This window comes from Ctenocephalides felis, unplaced genomic scaffold (genome assembly GCF_003426905.1).
Source record: "Ctenocephalides felis isolate EL2017-DRISC unplaced genomic scaffold, ASM342690v1 CF-g0.4_SCAFFOLD_03571, whole genome shotgun sequence".
NCBI classification, from domain to species: Eukaryota; Metazoa; Arthropoda; class Insecta; order Siphonaptera; family Pulicidae; genus Ctenocephalides; species Ctenocephalides felis.
In genome coordinates, this window is record NW_020539725.1 from 48,312,253 (window position 1) to 48,327,616 (window position 15,364).

A 15,364-nucleotide genomic window follows, 5' to 3' on the forward strand; every position below is an offset into this window, starting at 1 on the left:
TACCCTACGGGAAGTTAAAAAAAACGAATTGCAGAATAAAATTAACCCTTTCCACTCGGATGCCGCCGCTCCGGCGGCTAAATTCATATAAATCTAGGAATTAGCGAGTGGAAAGGGTTAAATAAAGGGTAAAAAAGAAATATAAAAAAAAGATTATGAAAAAAAACACCATATGACTGAGAAAATTGAAATATACTTAATGGTTTGTACGTTTAACAAAATAAAAACAGCATCATAAAATATATACAGATACAGTTGAAAATAATATTTTTATGTCTGTACATATGTGATTATTTTTATTTTTCTGTGATATTTTAAATATAAAAGATCGAAAATTGTTATAAATAAAACATATGTTTACTTCTAGCATGAATTATCAATAAACTGTTATTTCAGAGATTTATTTCTAATGATTTTATTATGAAAAAGGCTTATCAAAAACATTCAAATAAAAGACCATGAGTTGCTAATGATACAATATTCAATTTATGCTTATTTATCTGTGACAATATCCTTATTGTTTACTGTCAGAAATCAAGCATAACCTTTCCCGGGACTGTCAAATTCATTCACACAAGAATCGAGTTAGAATCCAATTTGACCTGTTGCCAGATTATTGAAAAGATTCAAATATAAACAAACAAATGCACATGTAAGAAATATTATAGATTATACCCTATATCATATATTTATGCATGCATTTTGATTGGAATATACTATTTATATAATAAGTTTCTGAATTATTCATATTTGTTTATCCAAAATACTGTGTAGTTGCTTAGTACATTAAACATGAATATAGTTTTCAACAAAATGCATAATTATTGCGATTTGAACTAACCACTTTATACTTGTTTATCTATGGAACTAACAATGGAATTTATTTTAACCGAAAAAGTCAGAACCGCATCAGAAAAGCATCATATGAAATTCAATATTGTTATTTTTCTAAAATTATAATTTCTAAGATATTCAAGTTACTACAGCTCTTACAGCATTTTTATACATTTAGCAGAATGCCTTTTTTATGCATTGTTTTTCTTTAATTTTTCAAAACTGCTATAAAATTCAAAAGACAATAATAATCTTCAAAGTAGCAATGGAAGAGTCTACAATAAATTTTACTAAATATAGTAAAATTCTTCAGCAGATAGAAAACTAAGTAAAATATATTACCTATTGTACTAATTGTAGGTTTTTAAACAAGTTTTGAATTTATTTGCATAATGTAACTCTGCTGTTAATATTTCTTTTTTATCAAAAAGTGAAATGTTTGTTTCTAATTAAGAAGATAAGATAAAGTGACTACCTTATGAAAATACACATTTGGTACAAAACTTGTTAAAACTACATACACAAGTAGATGATAAAAATTCTTGATTGTACTGCGTTTACAAATACTTCGGCTAGGAATTCATATACGGGTATGTAAGCATCGCAACGTCAGTATCTTTAAAAACTTTGTATAGTTGTGGCCACAGAAATATATACAGACTATAAAAAAATTGGACAATAATCTAGCACTTTGTTATTTGAACCAATTTTATATTATTTGAAGTGAATTAGTGCATGTTGTAATGCTGTAACTGATTAAACAATTGATATTAATAAATATTAAATTGTTTTAAATAATAATAGGTTTGTAATATTGCAATGCTCATGATTATGACATATATAAGTTCATTGATTTATAATCATTCCGCAAACTACATTTGTAAATAAACAAGTATTTTTAAACAATTATAATCAATTAAAATGTCAATAGAAATTGCGCCTGACACAGACAAAAATGTATTGACAGTGATGTAAAAATATACAAATTCAAATAAGATTCATGTATCTAATATGAATAAGGTACCATAACAACTAGTTCTAATCAGATTCCTATTGCATTCATATTATTAATTATGATTTTTAAATTTTTTGAACCTAAAGCCACTTAATACACTTCATATATGATTGAAAATATATGTTTTTCAATTAATTTTCAAATAAAGTTTTTTTAAGAGAATTTTTATATGTATTGTGTGTATATATATATATATATATATATATATACATATATACAGGGGCGGTCCTGGGGTCTTCAGCGTCCCCCATGCCATTTTTTTTTCTAACTTTATAAAACTATATTATAAATTTCATATCCAAATCTTACGTTGGCGCCCCCTAAGGCGTGCGCCCGCATTTTTTGCATGCATCGCGTTCAAGTTGGGAACGGCTCTCGAAATATATTATAATTATGATAATATGATATATACATGGGTAAAGCAAAGCAAATGCAATTGCATTTGTATTTGAAGCAATCAATGTAATTCACCATCACAGAATATTGGCTGATATTAGATAAAGCCGATTCTTTCAGTTAATTCGGGTTGAATAAATATTGAGCGTTTCTACGAAGGAATCTAAATCAGAATGTTTTCAATCACAAAAAACAATAATCCTTCTAAATAATTATAATGTTTGTGAAAATATTTTTATAGATGACGCGATCGGCTTCTTCTTCCGGCCATGGAAGCAAATCGCTGCTGGTCCAGGCCAGTATGCAAATCGGTGCAGGCGGGTCGGCAGGTTTTGTTGAGGTCTGCCTCATGCATCCGTTAGATTTGGTCAAAACGCGATTGCAACTGCAAAATACAACCACAAAGGTGCGGTAATTAAACCACATGTAAATTAAAAACAGTTAATAAGACTTTCGACAAAACAAGCAAAAAAAATTATTAAGTAATTTTTTGTTCATTAATCTGAAATGCAAACAATGATAATAACAAATCGCATTTTATCATTGTTATAAGAAGCAAATTATTAGATGCCGTTAAATAATTTCAGATGATGGCAGGTGACGCCGTGGTAATTGCCAGACACTACAATGGTGTGTTTGATTGCATGCGTACCATGGTCAGGACAGAAGGAACTCTATCATTGTGGAAAGGCATTCTTCCTCCAATTTTAGCTGAGACACCCAAACGGGCAGTAAAATTTTTCACCTTCGAACAGTACAAACAATTCTTTTTATTCGGTGCTGATAAACCCACACCTTTGGTAATTAACATAATATTAATGAGTAAAAATGATTTTTTTATACTCATATTTAACAGCAATCAGAATTTCGCCTGACTATAACAATATATTTTAAACAACTTTTACCTTATTGTCAGTTACAATAAATCATCTCAACATTTATAATAATATAAAGGTAACTTATATATATTCATTATGTCGACAGACCTTCTCTTTAGCGGGCTTGGGCGCCGGAGTTACCGAGGCTATACTGGTAAATCCATTCGAAGTCGTAAAGGTACAACTGCAGGCAAATAGAGCAAAAACAGGCCAAGGGCCAGGCACTTGGTCAGTGGCTAAAGGTAAACAATCATACACGTAAATGAACTACTAATATTAATAAAATCAATTTTTTTGCATTTTACTTAAAACAAAAAACGATTTGCTGTTAGAAACTGAACTTGTGAATTCTAATGCAATTCAGATGTTTATTTCCTTCATATCTGCAAAATATAGATTGAACGTTTCAATCAAAGTCTAACATTATTGACCAGCCATAAGTTTGTTTCAATTAAAGATCTACCAGATGATCTTTTTTATTACTTGAATATGAACAATTTGTCATATGAAAATGTAAAGGAATTGGTCAATGTTATATATATTCATTAAGTTGATTTTCAGCAATAATATCTGAACGCGGCTGGGGATTAAACGGACTAAACAAAGGTTTATCAGCAACGATTGCTAGGAATGGAGTATTTAATGGAGTCTATTTTGGATTTTACCATAGTGTAAAAGGTTTTCTGCCAGAGTACGAGGTATTTTTGTTTTATTTTTTTTATTATTCTTTATTCTATTTGAACAGCATCCAGAACTTCAAGGTTCTATAAGCTGTTTTGATAATCTGACTAATTAACACTTGTTCAATCTCGATTTGATCAATTTTATTATTACAAATTTTGTACAAGTGATGAATTTTCTATTGATGCACCAATGCCGAGCAGAAGGTATTTTCACTGGGAAACAAATTGTTATCTAGATTTCCAAGTGAAAACTAATGACAACATCAGACTGCTCTATGTTAAGCATAGTTACGCAAACAATCAACGACCTTTAGATCTTTTTAACTTCCCGAAGGAGAAGTTTATGTTTTCATCAAAAAATCCGATTCGCTAATTTTATGTTTTCTCGACGTTTCAAGCCATTCTGAATCGAATGAGACCAAATTTGGAAAAGTATGTGTGTGTGTGTGTGTGTGTGTGTGTGTGTATGTGTGTGTGTGCGTGTGCACCAACAGATTTTTTGCCGTAAATCGACGTTTTCTCGAAAACGGCTGGGTCGATTTCAAAAATTTAAAAGCCATTCGATGTATCTCGACGAGAACTATTGTTTGTCAGTTTTGTGCGACGATCGGCCAAGCCGTTTCTTTATAAATGGCAGAAAAGTGAAAAATTTTTCGTCTACGTTTTAGCCCGCAATTCTGAATCGATTTTGAAAATTCAAAAACCGTTCGAAAGATATTGGTTGGGAATCGTGCTGATTAGTTTTTGGTAGAGATCGGCCGGGCCGTTTTCTTGTAATAAAGTTTTAAAAAAAAAAAAATTGACGATTTTTATGATTATTTTTTTGACGAAAGATACCATAGTTTTCTAGGTCATACTAAAATATTACGGCCCTACGACAACTGGTTCAGCTTTAAAAATTCGTCAAAGTTTGCAAAAATCAGTATGGTCTTTTTGGCATTTGTCAAAATTAGACTTTTGATCGACGTTTTCTCAAAAACGCCTGAACCGATTTTAGAAATTTAAAAGCCATTTGATGTATTTCGGTGAGGACTATCGTTTGTCAGTTTTGTGCAACGATCTGACAAGCCGTTTCTTTGTAATTCGAAAAAACTTTTCGTACATATTTAAGCTCATCCTACCGAACCGATTTTAAAAATCAAAAACTGTTCGAAAGATATTAGTTGGGAATGATGCTGATTAATTTTAGGTGAAAATCTACCGAGCCGTTTTCTTGTAATTAACTGTTGAAAAAAAGTGTTAAATTTTCGTCGACATTTAAGCTCATCCTACCGAACCGATTTTGAAAAATCAAAAACTGTTCGAAAGATATTAGTTGGGAATGATGCTGATTAATTTAGGTGAAAATCTACCGAGCCGTTTTCTTGTAATTAACTGTTGAAAAAAAGTGTTAAATTTTCGTCGACATTTAAGCTCATCCTACCGAACCGATTTTGAAAAATCAAAAACTGTTCGAAAGATATTAGTTGGGAATGATGCTGATTAATTTTAGGTGAAAATCTACCGAGCCGTTTTCTTGTAATTAACTGTTGAAAAAAAGTGTTAAATTTTCGTCGACATTTAAGCTCATCCTACCGAACCGATTTTGAAAAATCAAAAACTGTTCGAAAGATATTAGTTGGGAATGATGCTGATTAATTTTAGGTGAAAATCTACCGAGCCGTTTTCTTGTAATTAACTGTTGAAAAAAAGTGTTAAATTTTCGTCGACATTTAAGCTCATCCTACCGAACCGATTTTAAAATATCAAAAACTGTTCGAAAGATATTAGTTGGGAATGATGCTGATTAATTTTAGGTGAAAATCTACCGAGCCGTTTTCTTGTAATTAACTGTTGAAAAAAAGTGTTAAATTTTCGTCGACATTTAAGCTCATCCTACCGAACCGATTTTGAAAAATCAAAAACTGTTCGAAAGATATTAGTTGGGAATGATGCTGATTAATTTTAGGTGAAAATCTACCGAGCCGTTTTCTTGTAATTAACTGTTGAAAAAAAGTGTTAAATTTTCGTCGACATTTAAGCTCATCCTACCGAACCGATTTTAAAATATCAAAAACTGTTCGAAAGATATTAGTTGGGAATGATGCTGATTAATTTTAGGTGAAAATCTACCGAGCCGTTTTCTTGTAATTAACTGTTGAAAAAAAGTGTTAAATTTTCGTCGACATTTAAGCTCATCCTACCGAACCGATTTTGAAAAATCAAAAACTGTTCGAAAGATATTAGTTGGGAATGATGCTGATTAATTTTAGGTGAAAATCTACCAAGCCATTCTCTTGTAATTAACTGTTGAAAAAAAGTGTTAAATTTTCGTCGACATTTAAGCTCATCCTACCGAACCGATTTTGAAAAATCAAAAACTGTTCGAAAGATATTAGTTGGGAATGATGCTGATTAATTTTAGGTGAAAATCTACCGAGCCGTTTTCTTGTAATTAACTGTTAAAAAAAAATTAAGCCGTTTTTCATGAAACTTTTTTTGGCGATATACATCATGGTCTTATAGAACTTACTGTAATATTACGGCCTTACAACAAGTAGTTTAATTTTAAAAATTCGTCAAAGTTTGCTAAAATTATTATCGTTTTTTTTTTAAAGTAGGATTAATGAAGTATATTATTTACACATTTTTTTTGATTAAGTCGATTATTTACACATTTCGGGAAGTTCATGTAACTTGCCTCAAGGCTAAATACCAAACCAACTAGTTTATTTTGCGTAGATCTTTAAATATTTCTGTCACGGATAATACTATATTATTAATTACCCACTTTTCAGGATGCGTTCTTAGACTTTCTGCGTAAAGCTGGAATAGGGTTTGTTTCTGGAAGTCTGGCCTCCTGTCTCAACATTCCGTTTGATGTAGCGAAATCTAGAATCCAAGGTCCAAAAATTCAAGGCGAGCGTCCTTATGTCGGCACACTGGCCACCGTTGCTAGAGTTGCCCGCAATGAAGGTTTCCGTGCCCTGTAAGTAGTAAATGATTGAAAATTTAATTGGGGGCAAAGGGTAGAGGTCCACAACCATCGCGGGTAAAAAGGCCCACCATCATTATCGTCAAAATAAACCATTGCCCTCCGTCCAATCCTATATATATATATATACATATACATATATATATATATATATATATATATATATATATATATATATATTTCATCCTTCATTTCAATAATTTTTTTCGTTGATATTTTAGATACAAAGGATTGTTGCCAAAAGTGATGCGTTTGGGTCCAGGAGGTGCCGTCATGCTTGTCGTTTATGATTATGTTTATGAACTATTGGAAAGAAAATTTACGTAAGAACTGAATTTTGATAAAAGGTAATAATAAATATAATTCAAAAATCATTCTTTACAAAAAGGTGCAAAAGACACTAATGTGTATTGTCTATATCAATTTTGTAAGAATTTTTCGAAATACTCTTTTGATCTGTGAAATTGAAATTATGGTTTCAACCTCAAATGCAAAGTCAAAATGAAATCAAATGAGGATTTTCATACCATAAAATTGATGTTTTTGAAAAATATAAGAAACATTTCTCACAATATTTGCTACATTATTGAGTCATTAATAATTAAATATAATCGATGCAACAGAATATTGAACAAACAATTATTAAGCGTTAAAATGCATATTAATAGTGATATTAAATTGATACTTAGAATTTCTTATGTAGAATATATCAGAAATAAGTTCAAAAAGTAGCTTACTACTATAATATGTTATTTTTATTGAATTAATCATTATATAAGTTTATCTCTTGTTTGTTCAATTTTCTATAAATGCATAACATTGTCTGACATTTTTAAAAACAAATGAAATAATAAGAAATATTTGTATCACTATTTTATTACTTTTACATTCCAATCTATGTTATGATATATGTAACAAATAAAAAATGGTTATAGAAATGCTTTATTATTTGTGGGTATTATAATTTTAAAATTACAAAACAGATATAGCCTAGAAAGGACTATTTTTAACTTCCCGTAGGGTCGCTAATAGCAAAAATGGATGTATGTGTGTGTGTGCGGATACAAATTTTCGTCGACGATTTTGGGAACACCGATCAAACGATTTGAGTAATTCGATTCGTAATGCTAAGGAGACGTGTTGATTAGTTTTTGGCAAAGGCAGGTCTAGCCGTTCCGAAGATACGGGGCAAAAAATGCTAAAAACGGTAACTCAGTTTTTAAGAGAAAAGAGCGTCCGATTTTAATAATTCAAAAAACATTATACTTGTATTGACAAGATGAAGAACTGATTAAATTTTTGGGAAGGCACGCCCGGCGGTTATGGACTCTCAATAAAAATAAGTTAAAAAAATGTGATTTGGCGGTCAAAAATATTTATTGGACATAAGTACATCAAATTATCATATATTTTATAGAGATTTTAATCATGTGTACACATTTTGTGTAAATTGCCGATGCCATGCACCCCATTAGTGACTTGAATATATTTATGATATATATTTTAAAGTAAAAATGGAAAAGGTTGAATCACTACTGCTTGATACCACGTAGGTTTTAGAAAAATGACAAGCATTTTCTTGGATTTTTTTCGGGAAGTTAAAGAATACATTGCAGAAGTTGCTTTTATTGATGAATTATAAATATCATAATTATTATTATGATTCTTAATACGGTCTAAATAAGAGTAATTGTTGTTAATTAACGTATTATGGAAAAAAATCTGACGACCTACGTTACCTTTCTTAGCAATATCTTTTGTGCTCTAATTGTGTCAATACATTGTACTTTCACCTGCAATGATTGTCGTTTGAAAATCTATTGCTATTGGCGATTGGCGATTTGTTTGTTGATTATTTATTTCACTTTGCCTTGCCATTTTTTGCTCCAATTGCATGATAGGTCGTGCCCGACTTATGACAATTTTGATTTCGTACCAGTAAGGTTGATCGGCTGAATATTGTTGTGTGAAAGTGACTTATTAGGTTTAGAGTCGGTGAATAATTATTGTATTATAGAAATTTCAATAAAAGAATCATCGAGTAGTAATAATATTCAGACATTGGTTTATATTACAAAACCAATTGGGTTTCTTATAAATTTTAATTATTAATTTCTTTCTATTGTTTTCTGGAAAAAGTTCTACTTGCTAATTTTAAAAGCCATTCAATGTAACTCGATAAGGACTAGCTATTATCAGTCATGCGAGGCGATCGGAAAAACCGTTTCTTTGTAATTAGCAAAACAAAAGTGAAAAAGTTTTCATCCATATTTTATCCAAAAATCCTGAATCGATTTTATAAATTAGTTAACATCTTGATGGATTTTGGTTGGGAATGGGCTAATTAGCTTTTGGCCGACCGGCCTGTCTTCGTATATAGGGGGAAATCCCGTAACGCCGGACGGCACGAAGCACCCGACACTCTATTTAACACGTATTATTTAAGCGAGTATAAATCTTTTTATTTCAAAATACAAGTGAAAGGAGCACGGGGGGCACACAGGTACAGGATCACGCGCCAAGCCTCGCCTGTGACGCACACGGCCACGGCGGGAGCAACCCTTTCCTGTTTTAGGCGCAAAATCACGGCGTCACCTAAATATCAATGGAAGTAATTCTAGCAAATTTATGCATTTACATTTGAATGGTATGCAAAGAAGAGTGGGCACTAAGTCGTCCCTTAGTGCCGGACAGTAAACATATTAATATTTTTTGTGAGAATTTACGTAATTTCTTCCAATTACGTGAGCCAAAATTAGACGTCTCGTCGACGTTTTCTCAAAAACACCTAAACCAATTTCAAAAATTTGAAAGCCATTATATGAAATTTGGTATGGATTCGTGTTGGTTAGTTTCTCAAACAGTGAAAAAAAATGCAAAATTTTTCTATTAAACATCAGTGTTTTGTCTATTCAAACAGGCAAGTACTGATTATTATTGCAACAGTACATTCTATTCTAAATAGCTAAGAATGATTGTCAATTTGTAACCCGGAGTAATTTTTTTATTTGACGGTCAACCCATAAGTATTTAAAAACTTAAATCATATGTTTATGGCCTTCGTGGTACATATGTTATAATTAAATAAAATATCTGCATGTCACTTTTGTAATCGTTTCATGACCAAAGTTAGACTAGAATTTACTTTCAGATAAATTAGATATGACTTCATGCTGTGAAAGATTTTATTACGAAATTTTTAAACACGTTTTCGAAATAAGTGAAATAATGAAATTTAGTATTGGATACGAAGCTTTCATCAGTTTTTTTGGGTATAAAAGGACAAATATCTCTCAATGTTGAATATCTCAAATGTCTCTCAATTTATTCCAGGATAAGTAAGTAAATTTAGAAAGACTTTATGGACCAAATTAGGATTTGTGATTTTAGTGAGCAAAAATTTACATTTGTATACAATATTTTTATAATTTAATTAGAATGAAATAATTTAAAAAGAAATCGCTATGTGTTTATTGACTAAGTGGGACTTTTAATATTCGGGTTTTTATATATTGAGTAAAACATTTTTGAACTTTGTTTATATTTTCCATCTTTTATTGCATTATTCTATCTGCTAGGTATTTTTCATTATTATTGAATATGAAAAGGTTATTTCAATTCATCAATTGTTATCAGGGCCGGATTAAAAAATTTGGCGCATTTTTGATGACTCATTTTTTTAAAAATGAAATGACTATTGATTTCAAAAAAACTATCACGAATTACATACTTCTTCTATGCATGTACATTTTTAACTTCCCGCAGGGCAAGTTATAGTTATCGCAAAAAAATCGAAAATGAAAATTTTTATATATCTTAACGTTTCAAAGGTTTCTGCATATTTTGGCATACCTTAGAAAAAATTGATGTATGTGTGTGTGTGTGTGCGGATACAAATTTTTGTCGATGATTTCGGGAACACCGATCAACCGATTTGAATAATTCAAAAAACATTCGTTTCGTATTGATAAGGAGACGTGCTGATTAGTTTTTGGTGAAGGCAGGTCTAGCCGTTCCGAAGATACGGGGAAAAAAGTGCCAAAAATGGTAACCCATTTTTAAGAGAACGGAGCATCCGATTTCAATAATTGAAAAAACATTTTACTTGTATTGACAAGATGAAGAACTGATCAAATTTTCATAAAGGCAAATCTAGCGATTTCGGAGATCGAATGAAAAAAGTACTAAAAAATGCCATTTGGTGGTCAAAAATGATCATTTCCACATTTTGCCGCCCTGAGCACTAGCCCCTACTGCCTCTACTGCAAATCCAGCACTGACTGTTATACAGTTTCTGTATGATTGAATTATTTGCGAAAAAGCCATTTTTTTGAAAATCCTTTCCTGTTGGAAAGGCCAGAAAATTAGAATTTATCATAGGTTTATGTAACGGCTAGGGTATACATAATAAATAGTGTACATTGTAGATAATGCCAAAAGCTTTGAAGAAGGAAGTACACAAATCGACGTTCATGTAAAATGTAAATAAAATAATAAGTTCCAGCATGAATTTGTAAAAGCATTAAGATCGTGCCTTTAGCAAGCCAAGATTAATAATGTCTCAGTAAACGGAGCAGATATAAGCTTTTGTAAACGTTATGTGCGAAAATGAATGTTGCCAGTAAGAAGTCATACTTATACAGGAGAATTTTCGCTACATGCGCCACAAGTCACCATATATTTATTTAGGTCCTAAAATATTGATTTTAGGACATTTGATTGTTTAACGTTTGTATCAAGCTAGCTCCTATTAACGAAGCTAAACTCTAATTTAACATTCTTTATAAACGATCAAAATTTTTATAATATCTGATATATGTATGGCCTGAAAATGGATTGGAGCGACGAAATCTGTTACAGATCTAATGATCATCACATTTTTGAAAATCACAAGCAAAAGTGTGCTTTAATCAATTTTTTAATGTGCTTATATTAAACATGTCACAGAAATAATGTTTTATTTTGGTTTAATTTAAATAAATAAAATTCGAAATATATTGTTTAAATCAATATGATACTCTATAACTGCATGCACTTCTACTATATAGAAGTAGAATACAGCAAGGATAATACATAATATATTTTCTAAGTTTATAATTCTTGTTTGAAATAGCAGATTTCATTAAATTTTTGAATTTAATCTCCTACATTGAAGACCTTCTTGTCACAATTGCCTTTTTATTCAAACTGTTAGCCTTTATCTATTATGTATTACCTAAAAGTGAATGTAAATCTAAATGTTTATTTGCTCGACATATGCTCCATATGAAATAATCTTTGCTAAATCATATATCAATTAAATATTATATACGAATTTGTTTTTCCCAGAAAGTCCAACTTGCTAATTTTATATTTTCTCCATGTTTCAAGTCTCAATCGTCAAAATCTAGGTGTAAGTGGTTATTGTTTTAATCACACCAAATTTTTATCCTTCCGCTTGATTAGGAGTGTATCAAACGATCATTTCTCTTCTAAATTAATATTTTTTACGCATATTTTGAGATTTATGCTAAGAATATATTATAATAGTATATTTTGTCTTGTAAAATTTTTGCTAAATCGACATATATACAAAGTTTATGAGATGCATGTTAGCATATCAACATTTTTTTTTATTTCGCCAATATATTATAATAAATTCAAAAATAATTTATTCGATTTTTAAATGAACACAATTTTCAAATTGATGTATTTAATAGTAATAAAACAATTTAATGCAATTATTATTATTTATGCAATTCTGTTTATTAATGCAATTCTGTTATTGCAAAATCAATGAAACTTTATCATATCGTAAGTTGATTTAAGTAAAGGGATATAAAACTGGGATCACATGCAAAATAAAATCTTGATACAACCATACATTTTGAAAATTGAATTATACTATGTTATGTTATGTTATATAAATTAAATTAATAAATCAGTATTTTAAATTATCAAATGCAATAAATAATATTCTCGTAGACTCCACAGATACATATTTGAACGAAAAGGTATGGCTTCTAAAATTCACGTAACTAAAACCGCTTTATTGCTACGTGTATAATTCAGTCGTTGCGCAATATTAAGTGCAACCATTCTAAAACCTCCCTTCCCACTCGAGTGTCTCATAATATCGCACGTTTTGCACTGATTCGTTATAATAAAATGTGTTTTTCTCATTCGCTCTCTCTTAGATCAGATGAATTTTTTTCCTTTGTTAAAGCGGAACCGCGCCTCTGGAGAGACCAGTCTAATCGCGACAACCGTTTGGTCAACTACCAAAAATTGATCCTAAGTGAAACTTACATTTCTTATGTTTTAATTTAAATTTAATTCAGAAAAATTTTAATGTGATATTAATAATTGTTATTATTTTAAATTAATATTAAATTAAAGTGATCATTTAGTTTATAGAAATGAAGTGGGTTTTTTTAGTGTCGTGTTTAGTGTGGGTGTTAGCATTGTCAGTGGCTCAAGAGGAACAGCAGCTGAATCGGCCGAAAAGAACATTGCATATTATGCTTCTGAAATTTGCTGATGCTTTAGGTTATGATGTTCAGCCTAGAACCGCAAGACCCCCGTGCCGGCAGTTACGATAAGGACTATTCTTGAACCAAGAATGCCAACACAGCCACAAGCAGCTCCTCAGGGACAGTCAGGAGGGCAACAACAACAACAGGCTGGTGGGCAACAACAACAACAGGCTGGAGGGCAGCAACAACAACAGGCTGGGACAACAACAACAGCAAGGAGGCGGGCAACAGCAGCAGGGAGGAGGGCAACAGCAACAAGGTGCTGGTCAGCAACAACAAATTACTTCGAGGCAGCGAGGAAATAGTGCTCTACAATTAAATGGGTTGATTCCACAACAAGGTTGGAAGCCACAACCATGGCTTCAAGGAAATTTACAATTTGCCCAGCCCCAAGGACCACCACCTCCGTCCCAAATGCCTCCAGCAAGTCCGGCACCTCCATCACAAATGCCTCAGCCCAGTCCACCTCCTCAACCACAAATGCCGCCAGCACAACCAGCGCCTCAGCCTCAAATGCCTCAAACGAGTGCAGCGCCACCATCACAAATGCCGCAAATGCCACAAGCTCCACCACCGGCACCAACTGAAACTTTCACAAAAACATTATCAATTAATTTTAACGTGAATCGCCAAGCTGATCCAGCTCCACCGGCACCTCAACCACAACCGCAGCAACCGCCGCCTGCACAATTTGTGCCATTTGGTTTCAAACTGGGAGTACCATTACCATTCCCGTTGCCGTTGCCTCAACCTCAGCAACCGCAACAGCCACAGCAACCTCAGCAACCGCAACAGCCACAGCAACCCCAACAACCACAACAACCCCAGCAACCACAACAGCCCCAACAACCACAACAACCCCAGCAACCACAACAGCCCCAGCAACCGCAACAACCACAGCAACCGCAACAACCACAGCAGCAACAACCGCAACAGCCACAACCATCACCCCAATCGCCACAGATGCAACCACAGCAACCCGAACAACCTCAGCAACCACCACAAAGTTTGCCACCACCACCTCAACAACCGTCAGGACCATCTGGACCACAATTTGATATACGACAGTTTGGAGGCCCACAAGGCCAATTTAATCAGTTTAATCAATTTGGTCAATTTGACGGTTCAAGTGAAGAAAATCAGTTTAATCAAGGACAATACGGTCAAGTTCCTCAAACAGGGCCAGAAAGAATATATCTTCCGCAACCTAATTCTGCACAACAATCTAGCGAAGAAGCTTCTAATGCAGATTATCCAGACTACAGCGAAGAATCAAATCAAGATGATACACAGTTCGAAAATGCAGTTAACCACTTCTGGCAACAACAAGCTTTGCACCAGCCAGGACCCCAGCATCAAATTGCGCAACAAACTGCGAGAATAACGTACCAGGGACCAGCAGCTAAACCGCAAATTGGTTTGGAAGGTTTCCAAAAGAATTTTGTGCAGCCTGGATATTATGAAGACCCAGCTTTTGCTCAATCTGCTCATAGAGCAAGTAACAGCATCATTACGAGATTTGATCGCCATGTAGGATACACCCAGCGCACCAGACATCCGTGGTAGAAGTAAAATGACATAATTGTGACAAAACTATTTGGTAAAATGAATGTAGTGGAATGTGAAGACGTTAAACATATAGTGATTATCAAAGACATGTGTTAAGTTAAAATTTTATTAACTTATTTATGAAAAATGATTTATTTTACACATTAAGATTATTTCGGATTTTATTTTACAACTAACAGTTTATTGGTTACTATTTCAATACTATTTTTTAAATAATTAAGTCAACTTAGAAAAACATAATTTGGTATTAACTCATGTCTTTGAAACAATACAACCCAGGAAGTGATCACGATCATTGCTAAAATTATAATATTATCGATTTGATGAATTGAGCTGTCGGTTTCATCACTATTTCGAAAATAATTAAATATGAAATGATGTTGCGTACATCTAAGAATTTTTATGTGATCTGTACATATATTGAAATCTAAATATAAACGACCATACGAGTATTCGATTTTTTTTATTTAATTAAATTAGTACAAAAATTATGAATAAAT

General features: G+C 32.3%; 2 protein-coding genes across 2 annotated transcripts; both read left to right on the forward strand.

The window, feature by feature from the left end:
* The first annotated feature begins 1,405 nt into the window (after window positions 1-1,405).
* Window positions 1,406-7,166, forward strand: LOC113384413 (mitochondrial 2-oxodicarboxylate carrier). The gene is made up of 7 exons (XM_026622124.1): window positions 1,406-1,424; window positions 2,487-2,651; window positions 2,833-3,045; window positions 3,230-3,365; window positions 3,685-3,821; window positions 6,584-6,774; window positions 7,002-7,166. Exons 2-7 carry the CDS (start codon window positions 2,487-2,489, stop codon window positions 7,105-7,107), a joined length of 948 nt encoding a protein of 315 aa, XP_026477909.1. The 5' UTR covers window positions 1,406-1,424; the 3' UTR covers window positions 7,108-7,166.
* Window positions 7,167-13,178: 6,012 nt separating this feature from the next.
* Window positions 13,179-14,861, forward strand: LOC113386186 (glutenin, high molecular weight subunit PW212-like). The gene is made up of 2 exons (XM_026623982.1): window positions 13,179-13,351; window positions 13,394-14,861. The coding sequence occupies exons 1-2, from the start codon at window positions 13,179-13,181 to the stop codon at window positions 14,859-14,861; spliced, it is 1,641 nt and encodes a 546-aa protein (XP_026479767.1).
* The last annotated feature ends 503 nt before the right edge of the window (window positions 14,862-15,364 follow it).